General features: G+C 33.3%; 1 protein-coding gene across 1 annotated transcript in view; it reads left to right on the forward strand.

Moving 5' to 3' along the window:
* The first annotated feature begins 10,362 nt into the window (after positions 1–10,362).
* The window catches only part of LOC129231669 (extended synaptotagmin-2-like), a 139,196-nt gene continuing 124,528 nt past the window's right edge, over positions 10,363–25,030 (forward strand). The window contains exons 1-6 of the mRNA XM_054866032.1: positions 10,363–10,752; positions 16,103–16,144; positions 18,197–18,334; positions 20,165–20,241; positions 24,219–24,285; positions 24,407–24,496. Of these exons, the coding sequence (XP_054722007.1) occupies positions 10,363–10,752; positions 16,103–16,144; positions 18,197–18,334; positions 20,165–20,241; positions 24,219–24,285; positions 24,407–24,496 (804 nt within the window). The remainder of the gene's footprint in view (positions 10,753–16,102; positions 16,145–18,196; positions 18,335–20,164; positions 20,242–24,218; positions 24,286–24,406; positions 24,497–25,030) is intronic.

Here is a 25,030-nt window from a genome sequence, read left to right on the forward strand (position 1 = left end):
GAATAATAAATTGATTAAATACATTCACTAAAATTTTAAAACTTGTGCATTTTTTTTAAATTCATATTTTAATATAATATACATTCTGTAACTATTTATTGCATTTCAGTCAATTATTAAACTATATTTTGAACACTTTCTTTTGCACACGTGCATAATTTCCAAAAAGTTTGGTTACTATTATGAAACAAAAAAAATGCGTACAATTTGGCATGTTTAATGATGAATTCAACTTCTATGTAACTAGATTAGAATTAGCTGTATCATTCAGTTACGTTTATTTTTATACTTGAATGTTCACCATTGAATGAATATTCAATATAAAACATAACTTTGATGCATTTTGTTCTGTTTTTGATATTTTCTCACAAAATAGTTTCTCAAAAAATGTAGTTTTGGACAGGACGGTAAAAACCGTGGTTTTTACTGTTGTGTCCAAAATCTTGCCAACCCTGCTACCGATGCTTGTCAAGTTGTTTCTCCAAGGTTGGCAACCCTAACCCTGGAAGGTGCTGCTGTACAGCATGACTTTAATCAATGTTAGTCCACTTAGGACATTATCTTTAAAGTCATTTTATTCAAAACTTGCATATGTCCACTTACATCCCTTAGCTTCTCACTGCTTCGTATGATGTACTTCTAACAGAAGCTTCGCACTGTTTATATATGCTATCATCTGAAAAATTATATTTCGGTACTGGGATTTTAAACTATTCATATTAGCCAAGACTTGTTCATTCTATTAGAAAACTTAATCTGCTTTGCGCCCAGAGTTTTGATATCTGTAAATCAGTTACTGATTTTATAAAAATGATCACTTATGTTAATGCCACAGGACCATAATGTATTAACGTTTCTAGTTTGCATTTCAGTGCTGGCGATTATTTTTGCATTAAATAGTTTTGAGAATTCAAGGCTAATTTTTCTTTTAAAACATGTTTCAAAAGTGAAAACTTCTCCAAAAGTAATAAAACTTACCAGCAAAGATTCTTCATCATTTTTAATAGAAGTAAAAAACAGAAATTATGTGGTAACAAAAGCTCTCCATTGAAAAAAGATTTGAAAATAAATGCAAATATAACATTAAAAATATATTTCTCTTTAAGTTAACATTAGCAATTGGTGGTTCTCAAGTAGCCCCTTTAATGCAAGTAGGGTTCATAACTGGGGAACTATAGTTTATGCCTCTCTTTAAGACTACTGTTAGCAGAATTCTTTAATGAAAGTAAAACTTATAATTTTTCTACAATGCTTTTTTTTTATTTTAGGACGCAAAGACATGAAGAAAAGTGTGAAGAATCAATGTATTATAATATTCTGTAAATACTGTTGGACAATTTGTTTGTAATTATTGTTAATAAACAGGCTGTATTGATTTATTATAACTGTCTTTTTAAATTTATTTTGTGTTTGCTGAGAATAGGGTTACCACAAAACTGTAAAGTCTCCGTAGAGTAAAAGTTTATTTAATTGATGCTTGTGCCATACATTTATATCATAGAAAAAAAAAGTCCAAAAAACAGTTTACTAGTAATTTATTCTCCATATAATTTAGTTTGAATTGTATGTTTTAACACGTATATTTTATTAAAATAATAGCAAAAATTAACATTTCTGGAGAAGTCTACTGTATCAATTCAATGTTATTCAGTACAATTTGACCTATACCTTACTTCCTGTGCTCAAATTTGTTAGAAGGTCGCTATGAGACCGTGAACTGAATGCCAGTTCAATATCCAAAAACAAATTAATTTATTTAATAATAATATAATGTTACGTTGAATTTGGGATTTGTTTTGTGTTCATGTGCTTGATAATCAACTGTTCTTCATAAAATTAGATGAATGTATGATCACACATTAGCAAACTTTTTACGCCTGAATCAGATCCTACATAGTAAATAAAGTAAAAAAAAAGTCTTCAAATTTACTTGCAAATTGGGTTTAAGTTTACATTCACCTGTATATAATTAACATTGTATTTACAGCATTCGATGAATGCATGAGAATTTCTGTTAAATAAAAATGAAATGCCCTATTCAAATTTTAATTGGTAAATAAAGCTAGTACAGTGAAACCTGTATAAGTTGACCACCTGTGGTGCATTACTTTCGTTGTCAACTTAAACAAGTGTCAACTTACAAAAGGGCCAATTCCGTGCCTGAAAAAAGCGGTCAACTTCACAGGTTTTACTGTGTATTACATTGTGTAAATTGGGATATAAAATTTTGAAAAGGTTTTAATCCTTTATTAAAAAACAAATGAGAATTTGTTTAGAGAAATTTTTTTATAAAATTAGCAGTTGTTTAGCTTTGCGTTATAATCTCTGCAAATTTTCTGAAAACAAAAGTTTTGTTGTATCAAATTTTCGTGAATCAGATCAAAGGTACTGTTAACTTATTGCAAACTATTACAAACTTCTCTTGGATGCATAACATAAATATTCATTGTTTAATTTAATTATATTTTTATAGTGTAAAATATTTTTCTACAGTTATTTCTAAAACTAAAATAATTGTTTACTAGAAATACTACTAATTTTGAGACCTGATTTTTTTCAAAGGAGTGCAGTATTATAAATTCAAATTTTTAATACAATAAAGTTTGTTCGATTACAAATATTTCTGCAATGAATACAATAAAAGTATTCTCTAGTTTGCAGTGGGTTCACAATACTTTTTGTTAAAAATGGCTACTTATTCACTAATTTGGAAAATTTGGTACAACAAACTTTTCTGTTTGCAGAAAATTTTCAGAATTTGATGCACCCAAGCAAATTTGCAATGAACCTGCAACAGTTTGATATGACTTACAGGACAAACTTGCTGCAAGTTCAGTTCGTGGGGACTACAAGGCTTGCATCAGACTTGCAGACTTGTCGCATCCATTTTGATGCAAGTTTGCAGAATTGCAAAGCAAGTTTGCTGCAAGCAAAAAAATGCTATGCAAGTTTGATATGAACTGGTAGCAAATTTGATATGACAAAGCTCAGTTTGAAGCAAACTTGTCACAGCAAAGCTTCCGTTGCTTTGAACTTGCAGCAAGTTTGATACCACAAAAATGACTTTTCTACTGGTTTGCAACGAACTTGCAGCAAACTTGGTAAGACTTGCAGGACAAACTTGCTGCAAGTTCACTTCGTGGGGAAAGCAAGGCTTGCATAAGCTTGCATCTCGTTTGCATCTGACTTGCAGACTTGTCTCATCCAATTTGATGCAAGTTTGCAGAATTGCAAAGCAAATTTGTTGCAAGTTTGCTGCAAGCAAAAAATGCTATCTGGGAACTTTTCCCAAAACAAAAGTCTCGTTACAACACACTTTTGCCAAAGGAATGACTTTTTTATGGAGAGTTTGCAAAAGGGAAGTGTTCTTGATGCTGTTACCCTGTGTTACTTCCATGGCAGTTTCAACTTAACAAAAGACCATTAACTTTCCCTTTTCAATGAACTCCCAAAGGAGAAGTATACTGCCGTGGGCAAGTTATGGGTAGCATCTAAAGATTTTTAATGTTTTTGTATTTTTGTCACCTATTGTAGGTTAGCTTTAATTTACAAGCTTGCTTATTTGTTTCATGCTGAGAAAAAGTGCAAAAAAACGTCTTATTCCAAAATTTCCCTATTGTTAGTATTGAATACAAAACAAGTTGCTTCAAATATCTCGAAAACTACTTTCTGCAGATACTGCCAATTACCTGCCCATTGCAGTATAAATGTTTGAAGGTGCACTGAATTTTACTAGTGCTAAACTCATCAGTAAAAACTTGAAATTGAAACAACAATCAATCGATTAATTTTTAGAAATACCTTGTTTTTTTTATGTTTATTTTTGAAAGGGGACACATCTAATATTCTCGATACCATTTGGATGTGTCCAAGTCTTTATGCACGATATTTAGTATTATGTAGCAAAATTCTGAAAAGAGGCCTAGATTTTATGCATAAGGATAACATTAGAAACACTATCACCTCACTACAATCCTTGATTACAAAAGCTTTAGTTTGTAAAAAACCACAATCAAATTTTATTTATTAAATTTATATAGGTCTTGCATATTTATATTCCGATGGCATTGAAACGTCATTGACTCAACAGGCCTTTGTGAGCCCAAGAATCTTTTTTGTACAAAAATATTCTTATTTTTCTATGTCTTATACAAAAAATGTACATTTTAAGTTGAAAATTTTGACAACTCATTATGCCCTTTTTCAAAATTAATAAATTTGTTTCAATTATAATTAGGTTGCCAATGATATAAAATTTTGAAATAAGAAGCAGATTTCAATTTAAATGGCATGAATTTTTACTATTTAAATTCTGGGACCTTTGGGAGTCACTGTAGACCCCTTGTCAGCTAGGGCTTGCCAGCCCTCCATAAATATATCATTTAGATTCCAAGCTAGGCCCACTATAGTTATGGCAAACCTAACCTGGGAATATTGTGAAGGCTACGCAAATCCTAATCACAGCATTACAGAGCTGCCGGTTAGGTTTACAACAGGCAGACATGGCCTCTTGTTGACCCCGTCAAAATTTAAACTTCCTATAAGCAGGCCTGTCATTTAGGAGGGTCAATTGCCTCACCCCTAGCTTTGAGAAATTAATCTTACATATAAGGGGTTGTAGTTCCTGCAATAAAATTTGCATTGAGTAAACACCCTCTCCCACCCCTCAAACCCTGGAAAAATTCGAAACGACAAGCCTGCTTATACGAAGTATTAGCAGTTCAGGAATACTAAGAAATTAAGAATTTCTATACTTATTCATGTCTTGAGCAAACCAATGTGATTTTAGCCAATTGTAATAATTACTGCGAATAAGAAATAATTACCTTTTCACAGATTATAGGTAGTTCAAGTATTTGGTAAATATTCACTTCAAATTACTTCAGAGTTACCAGAAGATTAGTTTTCAGTGGCTGATTTATGGGTTTAAGAGGCCCATTGAAATATATTTTTGGGGACCCCTTTGTCTGTAATTATCATCATAATTGGCTGGATAGCCCATTGCGAGCCTTGGCCTTTTTCAGGAGATCCCGCGCCAGGCTGTCCTCCTCTTTGTCGTTGACCTCCAGTTTTTAATTTTAATGAAATCAAAATCAGAGCCCACACAGTCGACCTATCTTGTTTTTGGTCTACCCATTGGTCGCTGTCCAAATGGGACCGCACTAAAGACCGTCAACGCAGCTCTGTCATTTTCCATTCTTGAGAAATGACCAGCTCATCTCATTGTTTAGTTTGGTAAATTTCAAAATATTGATATTTCTAAAAAGTTTATTAAGTCTTTGTCTATCATAGAACTAAGTAAAAAAAATAAATAAAAAGGCTGCAATTTTGAATCATCTTTATAGCCTTATGGTCCTGATGGGAGCCCCTTACAATTGCAACATGGTAGATCTGCCATTCCATCTTTAGAATTTTTTTTTTTTACTTGTCTTGATGCTGTCCTAGATATTTTGGTCTAAACTCGGATTTTTTTAATGCAAAACCAAAATGCATCATAGCTTCAGAACAACAGTAACATACCTAATCACAGATATAACACTAAGATATCTTACTGTTGCTTTGAGGGGACAATATAGGGGTTTTTTTTTTTAAAGAAACACAACCGAGATTTTATTAGTATTTAAAATAAATTGGTATGATATTCCGTTATCATTCTTTATTTTCAACTTTAACTTTTTAATCACCAGTAGGATTGCAGGAAAGGTAGGAAAAATTCTTAATATTTTTTGACTGTTCCATAACCCAACTAGTTTTTAACTCATAACTAAAATGCATTTTAATATTTTTCGGAAAATATAAAAGGAATATCGTCTGCAAATTGAATTATGCGTAACTTCAACACACAGAAGAATCAAACTGAAGTATATTTACGAATTAAAATACATTGGTTCAATACTGAATTAAAATAAATGTCAAATATATCCTAAAAAATTCATATATTTTTTACATTATATTAGTCAACAATATAACAACTTTTTAGTAACGCTAACAAAATTCGTGGTTGTTTCACAAAATAAGATTGTATGTGACAAAACATAAGTTTCAAGGATTTTAAATATAATACGAGTTAGAATATGAAAGCCATAACGAATGAAGATGAAGCCAAGCTTTCACGACTGCACAAGTAGCATTTGTAAACAAAATTTATAAGTTTCAATACAAAATTCAACTAGCGTAATATCCATACACGACTTGCAACATTTAAAAACTTGATACATATTGTGTTCAAATAATTGTTTAATTAGACCAAGAATATCGTTCAGAGTTTTAAAAATACAGAATTTTATGACAATCGCGACTATTACAATGAACTTTGTTTTTAAACACAGGTTGCAAACTGAGGCGCTTGAGCAGAGCATAAGCAGCCATTGCGCTCCGCAAAGAGCAGCACTGCGAAATTCTTGCCAACCATTTTGGCAGCTTCCGAATTTCGCCAATGCCCTGTAATTGAAAGGGTTTCAAAATTCGCTTCCCGGCGCCCAAAGTGCTCGGCGCCCAAAGTTCCTGGCGCCCAGAATGCTCGGCGCCCAAAGTGCCCTGCGCCCAAAGTTCCTGGCGCCCAATGTTCCCGGCGCCCAATATGCGGCGCCCAATCTTCCCATTTCGTTAAACATTAAATTAATATTCAGTAAGTTACCGCCTATTAGCCAGGGCTAAAGCAGAAATACGTGAAATACACCGCCAGCTCAGTCATTTCCAGCCGAGGACTGCAGTTTCGTGCTTATTAGCACTCATCGGCCCGGCATAGGAAAGTGACTGAGCTGGAGATGGAAAACCTCTTAAGGAAGCCAAGAGTGCGAAACAAACTGGTAGCCAATATAAAATTAGCAGACCAGACGAGTGACCGAAGCAATGGTTCGGTTCAACTCGAAAATTGAACGCAAGGCAAGATATATTCAGTAAGTTACCGCCTATTAGCCAGGGCTAGAGCAGAAATACGTGAAATACACCGCCAGCTCAGTCATTTCCAGCCGAGGACTGCAGTTTCGTGCTTATTAGCACTCATCAGCCCGGCATAGGAAAGTGACTGAGCTGGAGATGGAAAACCTCTTAAGGAAGCCAAGAGTGCGAAACAAACTGGTAGCCAATATAGAATTAGCAGACCAGACGAATGACCGAAGCAATGGTTCGGTTCAACTCGAAAATTGAACGCAAGGCAAGGTATATTCAGTAAGTTACCGCCTATTAGCCAGGGCTAAAGCAGAAATACGTGAAATACACCGCCAGCTCAGTCATTTCCAAATGACTGAGCTGGCGGTGTATTTAGCCCTGGCTAATAGGCGGTAACTTACTGAATATACCTTGCCTTGCGCAGTGGCGGATTGGTTTGAAAAAATCGGCCCTGGCATTAGGAGGTGGAGCGGCCCCATAGATCTTATAGATATTAAATTTTACCTAACGATTGGGATATCACTTAAATATGAGGAAATTATTCTTAACAACTAAAAATGTTTTATTTAAACAAAATTTAACAGATAGGAACACTTCTGCGCTTTAATGGTGAACAAATTGATACAGTATTAGCTAAACCTTATTTTGGGGGGAAATTGTGATTGTAATTGTCCATTTAAGTATTTTTATAATGTCCGGAACTTGATTGAATATTTCCGTAATGATAACACTGCTTGGCTAGTATGTCCTTTTCTGCAGTCATAACAAGTAACTTAATTGCCCTGTTATACGAAAATGATCTAGCGATGTTCATAGGTGAAAGACTAGGGCCGTCTTAGAACGCGATGGGTTCCTCGACACAAACATTACTGGGCCCTGTAATCAACATTCCCTTTTTTATACTGCCATATCCTGACGACCCCCAGACTCAATGCGAGGTCAAAAACCTGGTGGGAGGGGTCGGGTACGAGTTTGGCAGCCCCTTAATATTTTTCAAACGCATATGTATCAATACAAAGAGAGAGAGAGTGTGTGGACTTAGCTTTCTGGCTTCTGGGAGTTATTAAAGTATTAGCAATATAAACTTAATGAAAAGATTAAAATTGAGTCTGAAATAGGGGGTCCAAGGGGCTCTTACCCGGAAAATTTTCGAAATTGTATTCTTAAAAACTTAATTTTAGACAATATTTGGTAATGTTATTGGAGCGTAGGTTCAGGGTTTCTCTTGCTGCATTTTTTCAGAAGTGGAAATCGAAAAACAGAATTTTAAATTATCTTCGAGTATATGGTATGAAGAGCGGGAGGCTCTCCTCTGAAATTTCTAAAAATATATTAGCTCTGAAAACGCAGTTTTAGAAGATCGTTGGTGATTTGTAGTCGAAATAGATTCCAAGGCGATCCAGCAGAAAGTTTAAAGCACTAAAAACGAGATTTAAAACGTTCTTCATTGATGATGCCGAGAGAGAGAGGAGGGGACGGGGCACTTTCCCAGAAAATTTTTGATACTGTTAATTTGAAAACACAGTTTTAGACCATCTTTGGGAATGTTAAAGAAATGGGAGAGGTTCGAGTACTTTCCTCCAGCAAATTTTCGAAACTGTACGCTCCTTAATGGTATTTTAAGATTGCATATTTTTAAATGATTTTACGGAAAAATATATTTTGTCACTTTTATTCCAACTGTTATAAATAGGGTCACCGAGAGCAAAAGCGGATAAGGGAAAAAAATGACAAAGGTCAATTTTTTCACAAGCCTCCTTCAACACCTTTCACCATTCCGAGCCGGTCCCCTATTCTCCAAGTAAGCTGACATGACCTCATGTCGATCCTTGTTGTAAGTTGCGTTTTAGAGCAATTGTGAATTGTCATTTATAAATAAAAGCGTTAATGAGACCAAAAGTATTTTAACTTTTTACGACCGCTAAGGTTTCCCTGTTTTTTTTTTTTTTTTAATTTATTCATTTATTTTTTACTATACCACTAAAAATATATTGGCAGCCCCAGAGCCCGACTAACTAAAAGTGAGGCACTAGGCCCACATTAATTTGGAAGCCCCTTGAAGACTATGCAGTGTTTGATTTACATTTTTAAAGCAGGAATGCACTTTTGGAGGCCTCTTTGTCTAATCACACAACTATGTAAAAATCACTTATGTGCATTTATGAATCCCCTTTGGGCCCCCTCATAATCATGACCAAGTAAATTCGTTACTGGCAGAATGATTAAAAATTCCCCTTTAAAGAAGTTTTTTTCCAATTCATAATTTTTTATTTTTTAAAAAATACATGTATTTTTCATATCGTTGCAATGTTATGCATAATTCTTTAAAAAATGTGGGGCCCCTTACGAACATGGGGCCCCAGGCCTAGGCAGCCTGTGTAGTAATAAGACCCTGGGCAGCTCCATTTCAGAAATCCCGCCCTCTTGTGGTGACGGCCCTACCTCCCTCCACCCGCAAGCTTTAGCCCATGCGTAAAGAGGAGCTGAGGCTGTGTTTTGCAAATTTGAGTTATTCTAAACTCATGCGCGCAAAATTTACATTTTGATTTTAGTAGACAGGCCCGAAAGACTTTGCTGTTAGTTGCTCGGCCCCCAGCATGACCGGCCCACCGGGCAAATGCCCGGTTGCCCGCCGGCTGTATCCGCTACTGGCCTTGCGTTCAATTTTCGAGTTGAACCGAACCGAACCATTGCTTCGGTCACTCGTCTGGTCTGCTAATTCTATATTGGCTACCAGTTTGTTTCGCACTCTTGGCTTCCTTAAGAGGTTTTCCATCTCCAGCTCAGTCGCTTTCCTATGCCGGGCTGATGAGTGTTAATAAGCACGCAACTGCAGTCCTCGGATGGAAATGACTGAGAGCTGGCGGTGTATTTCACGTATTAAATTAATAATTTGAATGATAAATATGCAAAGGAAAATTTGAAAGCTTAATACTAGAAATAGGTAGATGGATAAAACAAGTTAACCCCCCCCCCTCATCAGCATAAAAAAAGAAAGAAAGAAAGAAGAAGGAAGAAAGAAAAGATACCAAGAACCTCTAAATATTTTATTGATTCAGTAGGCACTCCTGGTTAAAATATTAATTTGAATAACGTTGAAAATTATTACTTTAATTTGATGTAGATAGAAATATTCAGAAATAAACTGAGGAATTGAGGGGATGTAATTTTAAACATTACTTATTTTCAACTTTCCTACTCGCTACTACCCGAAACTTCGGCATCAGCCGTCGATCGGTTGCGGTATGCGAACGCAACCCGTAGTCTGCGAAAAGCGATGTGTCAGTTGCCAGTTAACCAAATGTAACCGTGACTTGGAGAAACGCTTATGGGCATGTGTTTTGAGTTGCACAGCTGGCTGCTCGTTAAGTTATCAAGTGATGAATTGAATGATTGAATTCCGTTGATTACCAAGGGACTGGATTTTCAGCACATTAAAAGCAGCAAAAAATTTTAATAAACAGAACAAAGATGGCTGATAAAGGCTATACTCCTCTAGTTAAACAATCCTCAACTGATCAAAACAATACTTCGAAAGATAAGTCGGAGTCGTCCGCTATTGATGAGGACGGCAATAAATTCGTGACTGAAACGATTGAAAATGCAAGAAATGCATTAAAATACAATGTGTATGGTATTGCGGGAGGTTTCCTATCATTATGTTATGGGGCTTATTTGATCGGACATTCTGGTATTGGTGCGACTTCAGTGTTTTGTGCTGGAATGGGACTTGCTGTATCAGCATGGATGGTACGAAATAACTATTTGACAGAAAGAGATGTCGGACTTGCCATTCAAAGGTCGGTTTTGCTCAACGAAAAAGGTTGCATCTTGGCCAGACTCACAGATTTACCAACTTGGGTAAGTTTATACCCTTTTTTTCTTTCAAATCGTGTTATGTAAATTTAATGTTATTCTCACGTTTATATGTTAAAATGATCATTCAATTGTGTTTTTGAGACATTAAGTTCGTCCAGTGTTACCTACAATGTCAAAGTTTGATTTTAAAACTTTCATTTTAGAAATTTTCTGTCATGTAAGCATCCGCAATTGTATTCTCTTAAATGATGAGCAAAACCAAATATGAAATGGCAAAACCTTGAATAAGTTTTTATTGCAATTAAAAAAAAACATTTGCTTGAAAATATAGTTTTTAAAGTCCTCAGGTCCCCCTTAAAGTTCTGAGGTGGATTACCTGGTGGTCTTTCAAACTTTCTCTCTCTCTCTTTTTTTTTTTTGAGCAGTCACATTGCTTATTGTTCTCACTTGACTGTTTTGAATTCCTGTGATTTTATTCCCCCCCCCCTCCCTCTGCAGCACCACCGTCGGCCGGCCGCCTCACGATGCTGCTCCTCTAGCTAAAACAGTCTCCATGTTGCGTCCATATCCTACACACATGCGCATACATACACACGCATACATACACACATGCATACATACATGCACACACATACAGACACAGGCATACACACGTGCACACACACACATATTCACACACACCCACACACTCATTCCTGCACACAGACACAAACACACATGCCTGCATACACACACACACACTCATGATTGCGAAAAACATAATTTGAATTCCAGATGTCAAGATTCAAATTATTTTTTTTTTGCAGTGATGATTTACTTAGAGTAGGAAAACACACTATATTTTAACCAGTGCCGACTATAGTGTTGGACTCCAAAGCAGAATACTTTACGATTTTCTGCAACGTAAAATCATTTGACCAAAATTGCTCTGCAAGTACTTCAAGCATTGTACGCGGAAAAATGTGACATTTTCAACGAATTGGGTGCCAAAAATAAAAATCCTTTCATATAGGAGTTTTTTTTAAATTGGACTGTTGCTATTTATTTCTGTGGAAATAAGATATTTCCGGAAACATCACAGTTTTCAACCAAATGATTAATTAAAGAGCACTAAATTTGGAAAATTAGTTGATCATGAAAACTATAAAATCAAACAAACTTTAACAAGGTATCAAACCTGAACCGATTGAGAATCTCCAAAAATAGTTTATATGCTTTCTAAAATGCATAAAAAGAGCAAATATACAAAATTTTATAAAAATCCGAACCAGGGTGTGGGCAGTTCTCAAAAGGTGGGAGCAAACACAGACCTCAACTTTGAAGCTTCAACACCAAATAACTTTCATTTTAATTAACTCAAAAATTTTTGAGTTAAATTATAATACTGTATAGAGACAAGAATTGACATAAATTATGGAAAAAATGCTCTTTAAATGCCCTTAAAATTGCAAACACAGGTTAGTTTCGTCAGGAGCCAATTTCACGAACCCCCTCTTCCCTCATCAAGCTGACATCATTTGTGGATAGTCCCTATGTCCATTTTGTAACTAATGTGATATGTTTTCAACAAAAAATCTGTGATGGTCGTGTGACACCCCCTACCTGACTTGAAATGGAATGGCTCATAACAATAAAGTTGCATTTTTTGACCCCCCCCCCCAAAAAAAAATATTGTATCTAAAATTTACCTCAACCCCATTTTTCAACACCTAAAAGGGCAATTCCATGGTGTCGCACGTAAAAAATGGAGAAAAATTTCTCAGTTTTAATTTCATTTACTAAATATAAACTACCAAAATGATCAAATTTAGTTACAAGATACTTACTACATCCCACTGAATAAAAAAACATGTTAGTTTTTCAAAGCAGATCCCTAAAGTATAAATTAAAAAAAATTAAAGAGTTGGTGTTGGACGTAAACACACAAATAGTAAAATTGATGGTTCACTTAAAAATTATTAAAAGTCTGTGAATTAGCTTACATTTTAATTTTAAAAACAGTATAATTCTAAAATATACTTATGATTGAAGCATATTTCACAGCTTTCAAATGATATTATAACTAATAAAATTATTTAAAAAATATTTTTAGCTTGGTGTCGGACGGAAATTGTTCATATTGGACGTAAACTATTGCTCTTAAATGTAAATACATAACAATAATTACAGTTATAAATATGTAAATTATAGGTTACATATACTGAAATAAAATTTACCAAGTAAATTCAAAAGTAGGTTTGATTGGGGGAAGTGGGACACTGGGGTAAGTGGGTCACTCCCAAAAACTGAAATATCCATATGGCTTTTATACTTTTTTACATTGATCATGTCATGGTTCATCACAGTGATTAGTTTTGCATATATTTGGGTTATGAGGCATTTTTTTTCTAGGTCAGAGAACTTAGTCAAAAAAAAAAAAAAAAAATCTGAAAAATATTTTTTGGCAAGTTTAAGCAGCATTTTTCAAAGAAGTGTTTCCCGGTTAGCATTTATTTTTTATGATCATTAAACATTCATGTACAGATTAACTTAAAGTGCATACTGCAATGAGAATTTTTGAGTAAAATATTATTAAAAACTTTAAGAGGAGGGGCCTCACTTACCCCGTAAAATTTCGCTATAAGAGGTCCCCACACTATGGGGTAAGTTCCCCCTGTAACAGTGAGGATTTGAAAATCAAAAGCAACTCTGATGAAATATTTGCATTAGTGAAATACAAGACAACTATGATGACTTAGTAGGATAGTTCAGCTACAAAAGCTGATGATTAGTTATTTGTAGTGATGTAAAATACCCGGGTATTTATTTTTAGGGGTAAATACCCAGGGTATATACCCGGGTAAATACCCAAAATGGGTAAATACCCGGGTATTTATTTCAAAATTTTATATTCAACTAAAATACTTTTCTGTATGTATTCCATTATGTATATATACAATCAACCATATACAAAACAATAAATTTTTGCCCAAAAATTGTATTTTGATCACATATTTAAAGAATTATTGTGTGAAACAGCTTAGCAATCTAATATGATATGACATATATCTATGATGATATATATTAATTCACATTAAATGTGTTGGATATGCCTAAACAATGTTGATAGCCAAATTTCAGATGTAAAAAGCCATTCTACAAAAAGAAAAAAGCTTAACTGGTTACAAAAAAAAAAAGCAAACATCAATTTTTTAAGGTCCTAGTCTTTCATAACCCAGTAATATATCCCTGCATGACATCAAAATGTAACGAAATGTCGCTCAATTTATTATTACTATTTATTTACATATATCTTATGCAGAAATTTCCTCCTAACTTAGTTCAATTGTTCAGGTGTATTCTATATCACACACACACATATATATATATACACACATAATATACATAAACATTTAAAATTCATTTAAAATTTTTAATCTTTTATTTTAGGGTTTATGTTTAAAAAAAAAAAAAAGTCACCTTTTAATACTACCTAAAAATTTTTTGCAAAATGCACAATTACTAGGGGATTTACCCTGTCTTCGGATAAATACCCAAAACAATATTTACCTTCCCACCCTACAAGGGAGCAAATGCAAATGAGCAAGGCAACAGAAAAGAAAATTTTGCTTTTTTTTTTTTTTTGCTTATTAATGTGAAAACTGTTTCTATATTTTCCATGTTATCACTTAAATATCAATAAAATAAATAACACCATAGTGTCTTTATAACTTCTCAGTTTATTCTTCCAAACATCCCTCATGCTTCCTTTTTTTTCATTTTGGATATGACTAACCTAGATTGTGATTTTGAAATCCTGAAGTTCATAATGAATTGGTTTACTTCTCCAATTATGACATTGAAAAGAAAGATTCTTTGGTTCACGATATGTTTCTTTCATGATTTCATCAAGTGTTTCAATAAAATTTTTTATAAACTGTGTAATACATATGTATATATCAGTTTTACCAATTATTTCATATTTAGATTTTTTAAAAAAATTCTCATTCACTTTTTTGCATTTTTTATAAAATACCCAGTTTTTGGGTACTTACCCAGGCCTTGGGTAAATACCCGGGTAAATACCCAAAAAATATTTACCTACCCGCTGGGTATTTACCCGATCCACATCACTAGTTATTTGTGAAGCTTATCTGAAAGAAAACTATCAAGATTTATATGGGTTGAATGTTGATAATGGTTCTCCCTTAGCCAACTTTACATAGACGCAGTCATTTAGGGTTTCAAATTTCTTTTTCCACTTATAGTTTTGGCAAATTTGCCAAAATTAATCTAATCAACTGTATTACGTTCATTCAACACACCTTTTCTCAAAAGCTGTCCTACTTACCCCTATCAACCCTAGATGTATTATACAGTAAATTCACTAAGTTGTTTTTTATGCATGTTTCACTTTAACTTTAAAATTAAAGGCAAAAAAAGGAGAAACACAGTTGAAAACAGATGTTGTTTAAAGGAATGTAACTGTCGGATGTAAATGGTGTTGGACGTAAAAAAAAATCTACGTCCGACACCTAGATTCTAGTAAAAAATATTCACTTGTTACGAAATAAAAATAGGTTACATCAATGAGATTGAAAATTTTACTTTGTACCCAAAAATACATGCATGTAGCTTAAAAATTATTGGCTCAGCATAATAAACTGCGCATTTTGGTGTCGCACTTAAAACACTTAATGTACCCCAGAGGAATTCTTTTACAAATCAAAATGAATTATATTTTGACATATTTTTGCAACATCACCAGCAACACATTGTATCTTTAAATGGTTATTCATCTCAATTCATAATATTAGTTTGTATTTTTTGGAAAAAACAGAATTTCTTCACGAGTCGCCAAATATGGTTTGAAAATACTCAAGATGTTGACCTTAGTTTAACCTCCTGTAACTTATTTATAACTGAAGTGATCAAATTTTAGGCAGGTATTTCAAAATATACAACCCTTTAAAATGACACCTCATTTGTTTAGAAATTTTAATTTTGAAAATTTGATCATCTGGTTGACCTTATCATGGAATTGCCCAAAATTTATATTCATAGGTTATTAAACTAAAACTTTACAAGTAGAAATCCAAAGGACCCCCCTTTTGGCTGGAGTTACAAATCAAACAACTTGAATCCATAAAATATTCTTTCACTCTTGAATACCCATCATCCTTTAGGAAAAGCTTTAGTTTGTTAGCGATGAAGTGTTTATATAATTGCATTTAAATAATACTATATTCCTCTTATCTAATTTGTTTTACTTTTGCATAAAAGTAGCCACCGCCATTTTGTGATGCTATTTTCAGCTTGGAACTGCAGAATCACATTTAATGTTAAAAAAAAAAATATTTGTGCTTGTCTTTATCTATAGTTGTTTTGATTCTAAAAGTAATTTTTTTTTCAGGTTTTTTTCCCCGAAACTGAACGAGTGGAATGGGTTAATAAAGTAAGAAGTGTTACCAATCAATTACTGCTAATTGTTATTTTATGTATTTCATTGTATCTGATATTTACTCCTAGAGTGAGTCTCGTAAGGATAAACCAATTTTTATTGGAAATGGCACAAATTATTCATATGGACTTGCTGATTAATTATATTAGAGGCAATTGTTTGAATTAATGTGGCTGGTGTTTTCCGGCTAAAAATGTTGATTGTTTAGTCATTTGTTCAACTTCTTTCATATTCCTTAGCATAGCTGCACTTTGCCCGCCAGTCTGGTCTGTCAGTCTGTCATCCTTTCATTCAATTAGTAACTAATCTTAACTCACGACCTTACAATGCAGAGTGGGTAGAGCCATGCAGATGAGAGGAAGAACTAAGTGGCCACCTTTGGCTAAGCCAAAAGCATAGGCGGCTCCAGTGGAGGGGCAAAGGGGCTGTTGCCCCCTCACTTCCAAAAGTAAAGTGGCCTTGCCACCTCACTATTCAGAGCTTAACATAAATGTTCGATTGGAAAATGATTTTTTACAGGGTGGATTGATTTATTTCACGAAAATAAAAACGAAAAATTCCAAATGAATAGACTGGTTTCATGTTATTTATTAGAATCGAACTTTGAATTGGAAGTGGGTAATTTATGGTGGCCACTCGTCCCAATTTTTGAGGTCATATTCCAAATTTTTTAGAGGATGTTTTGATCAGTAATGTTAAAATCCAATAATATTGCCTGATTAAAAAAAAAACAAAACAGAAGTAGCTTCAAGGCCCCCCCCCCCCCCCCCCGCCAACATACATTTTTTGATCACCTACTTCTTTTGTGCACCAGCAGCTATGGAGAAAAGAACTAAAGATAGCAAACTGATTTTTTTAAAAAGCAAGGAGAGCAATTTTCATTCTTGTATCATATTTTTTTAAGTGGAATGATGGCAAAGTCTGCTTTATTCTGCAGAGAAATGGGTGCAGTGTGACCCCTGCCATTTTCTGACTCCTGCCAAACTTTTATTATTTAGATTGCGTGGGGCACTCAGCCACACCATTCTTATCCAAACACCTGTCTCAGGGTAAATATTTATCTGTGATCAATCACCCTTTTAGTATCCTCTTATCTGACAGTCCCCTTGGTAAAAATGTTATTTTTACTTTTTTTTTCTTTCTGCGGGTGAAGCAATCATTTCTTGAAATTCAAGTGAGAATGGGGTGACTCACTCTCCAACTGTCCCTATGCGGCTGTTACTGCTTCGAAATTTCTCATTCTAAGCAGCAGTTTTACTTTCTCTTGCTCTCTCTTTGCATTTATGTAGCTTTGTGCTCTGAATAATGGCGTGCAAATGTAAACTTACGGATTATGAAAAGATAGAAAATGACGATGTATAGAAAATTTTTGATAACTCTGATTGGGGTGTCTCTGTCATAACACGCAATCTCTTTCGTCATTGTTAGGTGCATGATCTCTTTCGGGTTAAAGCTAAAAATTTGAACAGCTTAGTTTCAGAAGCACCTGAAAGTGCTAATATACAAATATTCAGAGCGTTTCAAGTGTGGTAAAATTGGATTAGTCTAAAATCTCTGTATTTAATATAGATTAGTATCTAAATAATTTACTATCGTTGTCATGCTCAATGTTGCTTTTAATATAATAGTTGAAACTTAAAATTTTAATCAATATTTTAACTAAGTTACTAATTTTTTAGTTTCTCACCAATGAGCATCAACATCACAGAGCTAGAATCTAACTAAAGAGCAAGCTAGGGTTCGGTTTTGGCTGCATACATGAAAGCTGTTTTGACCATGACTTCTTGGCAAGCAAAACGGTCTAAAGCGCATGAACTAAGTTAATCAAAACCATGATATTGTGAGAAAAATGCCAAGTATGACCCCCCCCCCTCTTATTTGATCACTTCTATCACCTCATGCTGACAGCCAGGTTTTGCCTTCTGGATATAGAAGGATGCACTAGTTTGTTTACTAGCTCTGTGATCAACACTTTTAACTACAAACACTGTATATATGCATCCAACTATTTATTAATTACTGCATGAATAGTTTTTTCTGTTATAGATTTTGCGTCAGCTGTGGCCTTATGTTGGAAATTATGTCAAGGAGATGCTTAAAGAAACCGTAGAACCAAGTATTAGAGAAAGTTTGCCTTCATACCTTCAAAGCTTTAGATTTGAGAAAATTATTCTTGGAGACATGGTAAAGACATCACAAAACTTTCATTGTGATTACCTTTTCAGAAATTTGTCATTTGTATGAAAAAGCTTTTTTATACAACAGTTAATACAATACTGTATTTATTATTACTATATTTATATTTGTATATAATTTTTATACAATACTATTGTCTAAAACAACTGTACAATAGTATGGCTCAAATCTATATTATTAAAACCTGTGAGTATGTCTGTAACCCTATCTCCAGGGGTCTTTCAGATTTAGATTACAATACCAGACTAGAGATAAAAAATTTCTGGAAATTTTGAAGTGGTGGAAAAAAAGTTTTTTTTTTTTTGGTTTTTAATCTGCAAAAAATGAAAAAGATTTTTTTATGAATAAAAATAGGGTTTTTTAATAGCTCTGTTTTTCTTGGAGCATATAAAGGGTTAAGCACTAAAAAATATATGCAATCCACACATCTTCTTTTTCCGCTTGACAGAAATACACATAAAGGTAAGTTTAATTAGAAAAAAAAATCGCCTTTTTGTTTTAAAACTGAGAACTTTCTTGGTCAAACACCAGAAATTTGTCAAATTGTCTTTCAACCAAAAAATTGAGTAAGGTGTGTCTGCATTTTCTATTTTAGATTGCCTTTGAAACTGGAAATAATAATAGTAATCATTGACTTTCAAACATGACTGATATTGTTTGAAAGAAAAATAAGTATGATTTCCTTTCATTCCGAAGTAACTTTACTGGCTGTAAATGAAAGCTATTGAGTTTTTTGATTTTTCCAGTCCAGTCTAAGTCCAAATCAAAGCTAAATTTGTTTTTCTTGATCTTTCCAACAGAAACAAACCTCAAACCAAAACTGCGTAATGGTTTCTAAAGCTGAACCAAAACTTAAACTAAATTTTCAGTTAACTATACAGCCGTGCTAAGCATAGTCGTACAAGTAGTCATACCTGCACTTTTGAACAAAATTAAGTTATTGTAACTAAGTTGTTTTCTGTTTCGTATTTTACTTTATAAATAAAATGTTTTCGGGTATTTGATTGGGAACTATTTTTCAAAAAAATTCTGAAAAAAAAAAAAAAAAAACTGAATCAAATGTATGGATGAGCCAAAATTTAAAATGCAATATCTCAGTTTGAGCTCAACTGCAGATTCCACGTTTGTGCTTAGCATGGCAGTTATACATTTGGTTAGCACAGTCAGCGGAACATAGTTCTGTGTGCTTGTTTGTTTCATAAAGAAGGAATATAAATTCTTCACTACCGATGTTGGTTTCGTTTAAGAAGGTTCAGTGTGTGTAGAATTATCATTAGCAAACCAAGACCTCCATTTTTCTCAAAACTTGCTAGAAATGCAATTTTTAAAAGTCTTGACAGAAAATTTATTGATGAACAAAGTTTATCTTATAATCATTCACCAAAACACGCATTTTGAAGTTTCAAGGAATCCTTTTTTAAATGCAAGCAGATGAGATTGTTTCCATCACCTCACATCTTTATGCATAGAGTTCTGGTACTAATCACAAAAAATGTCTCCAGTGATCAAAGCTCACTTATTTGCACTCCAAAACACTGTTAATTGTTATCCCTAGAGTTTGTATTTTGAAGGAGAAGATAAACTTTTCTGTTTGGAATGCTGCTTTTGTGGGAAATCAAAACTTCTCTGTGTAAAACAAACAAACAAACAAAAAAAAGCTTGAAAATCCAATCCACGGGGTAATAAAATAAGGGTCTACTGTACAACTGAATTTTTCATAAATTTTTAATTACTGGGACTAAAAATGCACTTTTTTTGGTGTGAATATTTATGAAGAACCTTGTTCAATTATTAATTTTTTAATTTGTATATTTTTAGCCTCCTAGAATTGGTGGGGTTAAAGTTTATCAAGAAAATGTCTCAAGAAATGAAATCATAATGGATTTAGAAATCCGGTAAGTTGATACACAACACATAATGTGGTAAAAACTTGGGTGTTTTCTTTTCATTTCAAGATGTTTGCAACTAATATTCAAAAGCTTTTACTGTTCGTGCCTTGCAGCATGTGTATTATATAGTGAATACTCATTAAAAAGGTTCTTATGTCATTTCAATTGTTGCCTCCTCATGTTGCAATGTGATATCGGAAAAGGAATTTACATGAACATAATCTAGCACCTGCAATACTCTAGTGCTTTAAGTGTTGTACATTCTATATACAGGTTCACTAAACAGATGCCCTTAATATAATTTATTGTGTAAAAAAGTCGCTAATGTGACGCGGCTAGTATATGGGGATGTATTTTTTTTACTTATTTCCATATTCATTTAAATTTTTTAACTTTAGTCATTTTTCCAGTTGTAAGTCATCTATATTCTTGTTTGTATTTAAATAAATGTTCATTATTGATTATTGGAATTCTCTCCTAATGTTACACACCACCACAAATCTTTGATGAGCATTTTTCGTAAGGTTGACTCCGCTAAGAATCACCCCAGGTGGCACCCGTGCTAAAAACGCTACTGCATAATAAGACAGTACTTTTTGTGCCAAGAGTACAATAGCTCTAATATACTATAGCACTAACAATGTTTTGCGTTTTACCAAATTATACCAGGTTTAAAATCTTATAGTGAACTCTTGGTACAATGGTAGAAAATCATTCAAAGTTATGAAAAAAAAATTTTTTTTTTGGCAACCTTGACTGTTGAAATCTTCTGGTGCAAACAACGAACCACAATAATATACATTCCATTAAATACGTGCCGAAGATTAATACTCAAAAAGAGTTCAGATATGTGATGAGGGGACTTTCAACTAATTTTAATTCCTTAGTTTTTCTTTCCTATATTGATACTGCAGAGTAAGTTTGAATGAGATTAGATGCTATACCAATGATAACAACATTTAATGAATAACATCTAAATAAGGATAACAGTCGAAAACATAAAAACTAATTTGAATATCAAATAATTCATTCTTGATCTCATTGGCTATTTGAACTACTATGCGCAAAGTGGCAGTTGCTACAATGCACGATAAGGAATAATGTGGAGTAAAAAAAAAAAATTAAATTTTCAAATTTCAAAACGCCTGGGGTCTCAAAAGTTGTCTTTTAGCATCAATAGGGTACCCTTAAAATTTTAGCCTCCTAGGATAATATCTTTAGATTCCAAAATTGCTCTTAAAAAGTCCAAAAGTGCCAAAAATCGACCTTTTTTAAACTATTTTTATGGAATGTAAAATACATAACTTTCAGGGTTTGTACGCTACGGGAAAACCTGGAATTGTCAGGGAAAATGATACTGTCAAAAATGTCCGGGAAAAGTCAAGGAATTTTCCTAATGTGCCCCCCCCCCCCCAAAAAAAAATCCCAAAGAATTTTGTTGTATGCGATTTAATCATCATTTTTATCGATGTTTCTTAAAAAAAACTAAAAATTTTGAGGCAAAATGACGCTGACAATAAATAAGAAGTGAGGTCCCAAAAACTTCTGCAGCCGGCATTTTTGACCCTCAATAGTTACCAAGGAAAAAATTCCTTCGGTGAACAGGAATTATGCAAAAACTCAACGGGGAAAAAGACAATTTATTGCTTCAGAAGCACAACCTAAAGATGGGAGGGTCGTTTGGGGAAGAGCATTTTTTTTCTTTTTATCAGAAATTCTTTTCAGCTGTGTGTGAAATGTAGTCGCCATCTTTGGTCATTCACAAGATGGAAGTAAATACGATCCTAAATGCCTGAGTTTCCAAAAACAAAGCAGAATTTGATGTTTTATTTAATTGCACATTAATGAAAATAACACAAAATGGGCTGAAAAATTGTTTTATTATTGTTATTATTTTAAATAATTTTCTTGAGAGATGAACTTTTGTTCTTAAAACTTAATCTTATCCTCATTGCCTTGGAAGCAAATATGATAAAAAAAGTTTAAACTGAATTGTAGTTGCATGAAGATTTATAATTTTTTAATTGTTTTCTTGCGACAAATTCAGAAAATTATTTCTTAATTTTGGGCATATCTGCCATATTTGGTCACTCCCAAGATGGAAGTACACAAGACTTTTTGAGTGCCTAAGTTCCCGACAACGGCATCAAATGTTAATTGCAATGCAAACTATTGAAAACAAAATGCAAAATGTGCCGCTATGCAGATCTTAATCGCAGCTTTACGCCGCTGCCAGGTTAGGTTTGCCCAACTATAGTGTATAAAAGCAGTCCTTTTTGGAGATCTTTTTATGAATTTTTTGTTTCATGATTTCCATATATGTTAATTGTTGCTTTGGCATTGAGTTAGTATCAACTAAAATTTGATTTCCTAAGATCTCTACATTTCAATATCAACTATCCGGAAAATTCGTGAATCTGGTATTCAGCTTTTTCCGCTTTTTTTGAGTAATGTCTTATTCTCTAAATGTCCATTTGTTGCCATTTAATAAAAAATATGCATTAGAATGTGTCACTATTTATTTCTTTAGTGTTCAATTAGAATAACGTAAATAAAATGTACAATTTTTGATTGTCTTTTCCAAATTTCGTTTAGGATATTTATTTTTTGGAAATTGTGCCCTGCATGTAAGGAAATATGCATGTATATGCAGCATTCATAGTTGAAAAATGCTCAGTTTTTTGAAAAGTGCCGAAATTGGGTATTTTTTTAAAATGGTGGTTAAGTCGAGCCGAATTTCGCAGTTTTTTAGATCCCAGATAAAAGTTCTGTACTGTATATATTATTTTTGATATATTTAATCTTGCTCTCCCCCCCCGCTCCCTAGTCATCTCCCGTCACTGAAATTGCAAGAGATAACTTATACTATACTCATACATTCATTTTCTGTCGAAAAACCTCAAATGATTTTTTACTGTTTCTTTCCAAAAAAATTGTGCACTGCAGGCAATGGCTTTGTCAAAAATTACAGGCAGTGCTTGAGCTTTTAATCCTTTTGCATCTTCCAAACATTTCAACAGTTTTAAAAGTTGAAAGCTATTTTAATTCTCATATTTACAATTCTCTATTTATTTGTTACTCTTATTTACAATAATTTTATAATAAACTTTAACTAAACTTTGTTTTTCGCGTACAATGTATTTGAAAAAATTTGTGTATTTGGGTGCCGACTATTTTATTTGTGATCTGAAAAACATATTTACTGAATATTCAGCTTTCTTCCAAATCGCTATTTGTGATATCCTTACTTTAAACATACAGTACCCGCCACTAATAAAACCACTGGATTATAAAATCAACCCCTTTTCAAAATCAAATCTGGAAGAACAGAATCAGTGCAATACAAAAACATGTTAAATCCATCCTTTAGTAAAATCACTAAGGCCATTTTATAAAATCAAGTTTTTTGATATGATACGTAAACAATTGATAAATAAGCACCAAGAAGTGAAGGAGAAGAAGTCTCAGAAGATGAGGAAATCTCGGTGCCAAATTTGTGTATTTAATAGATGTCAGAAAAGGGCTTGTTGATGTATGATACACTAGAGCAAAGAGGAAAATATAATGTTGAACGTTACAAAGCACTTCGTTAACTCTCAAACGATATTGAAACAATACACTAATATTTTAAAACCCTTGTGCTAATATAAAAAATGTTCCTCATGTTTAGTTAAAATGGCAACTGTATTTGAAATACTTAAAACAAAAATAAATGAAGTAATTGATTTTGTTTTTAGAGTATTGAAACTGCAAAGCCTTTCTTATTTTTAAAATGTAAGTATGCTGGTTTATAAAATCAGCTGCTTTTGTAAAACCAAATGTCCTCAGAATGAGTGATTTTAATAAGCAGTGGGCACTATACTTTTAAATTTATGGTTTTTTCTGTAGTATGTACCCATAAATTCTCTACTCAAATTTTTAGGAAAAAAATTTAAACTTTTTAAAAAATTGATTTTGCCTAAAATAAGGTATCATTTTTCTAGGTACTCTGGTGATTGTAACTTTCAAGTTGGTGTTAAAAAATTTAGAGCTGGAATAAAAGATCTGCAGGTAAATAATGTTGAGCCGGGTAAAAAAAAAAAAAAAAAAAAAACCTTATTTAATAAATAAATACTTGCATACAGTTTTACTTTGAATGATTGAAAAATTAAAAAAAAAAATTCTTCCCTAGATTTATGGTACAATGCGAGTGGTGATGAAACCTTTAGTCAAAATCATTCCTCTTGTTGGTGGAGTAACTGTATTCTTTTTAAATCGACCGGTTAGTATTTTGCCTTTTTTTGAATATTGTTTCATTATAAAAGGAAAAAAAGAATAATTTTTTCATTGATTGTAATGTTGATACGTAATAATCAAATTTTCAATCAAGTTTGCTTAATTCATCAATTGGAGAAATTTCTTTCTTTTTTTTTTGGAGCAATTACAATTTCTTATGGTTTTCATTTGGCCTTTAATTTTTCTATGTTTATAATGCAAATTTCTCTGGTTGAATGGCCTCTGTCAACATCTTAATCTTGGGTGGTGGCTCCCTGTCTGGTCCACCGGCCTTTGCAAGCATGTACCCCCCACCCGGGCATAGCATCCATGTCCCTTCTCCAGGACTATAGCTTCCATGTTGCCTGGAATCAAATTTATTTATACCCTACCCACTCCACTTAACACAACAGACGAAAACAACATCCCAGCCCCTGATATTCATTTGAATTTTGATGTCTTGTATTCAAATTATGCTTTTTGCTATTAAAATTGTAATAGGAGCCATTTGTAGAAAAAAGAAACCAAAACAGCCTATCTA

This window comes from Uloborus diversus, chromosome 10 (assembly GCF_026930045.1).
Source record: "Uloborus diversus isolate 005 chromosome 10, Udiv.v.3.1, whole genome shotgun sequence".
Lineage (NCBI taxonomy): Eukaryota > Metazoa > Arthropoda > Arachnida > Araneae > Uloboridae > Uloborus > Uloborus diversus.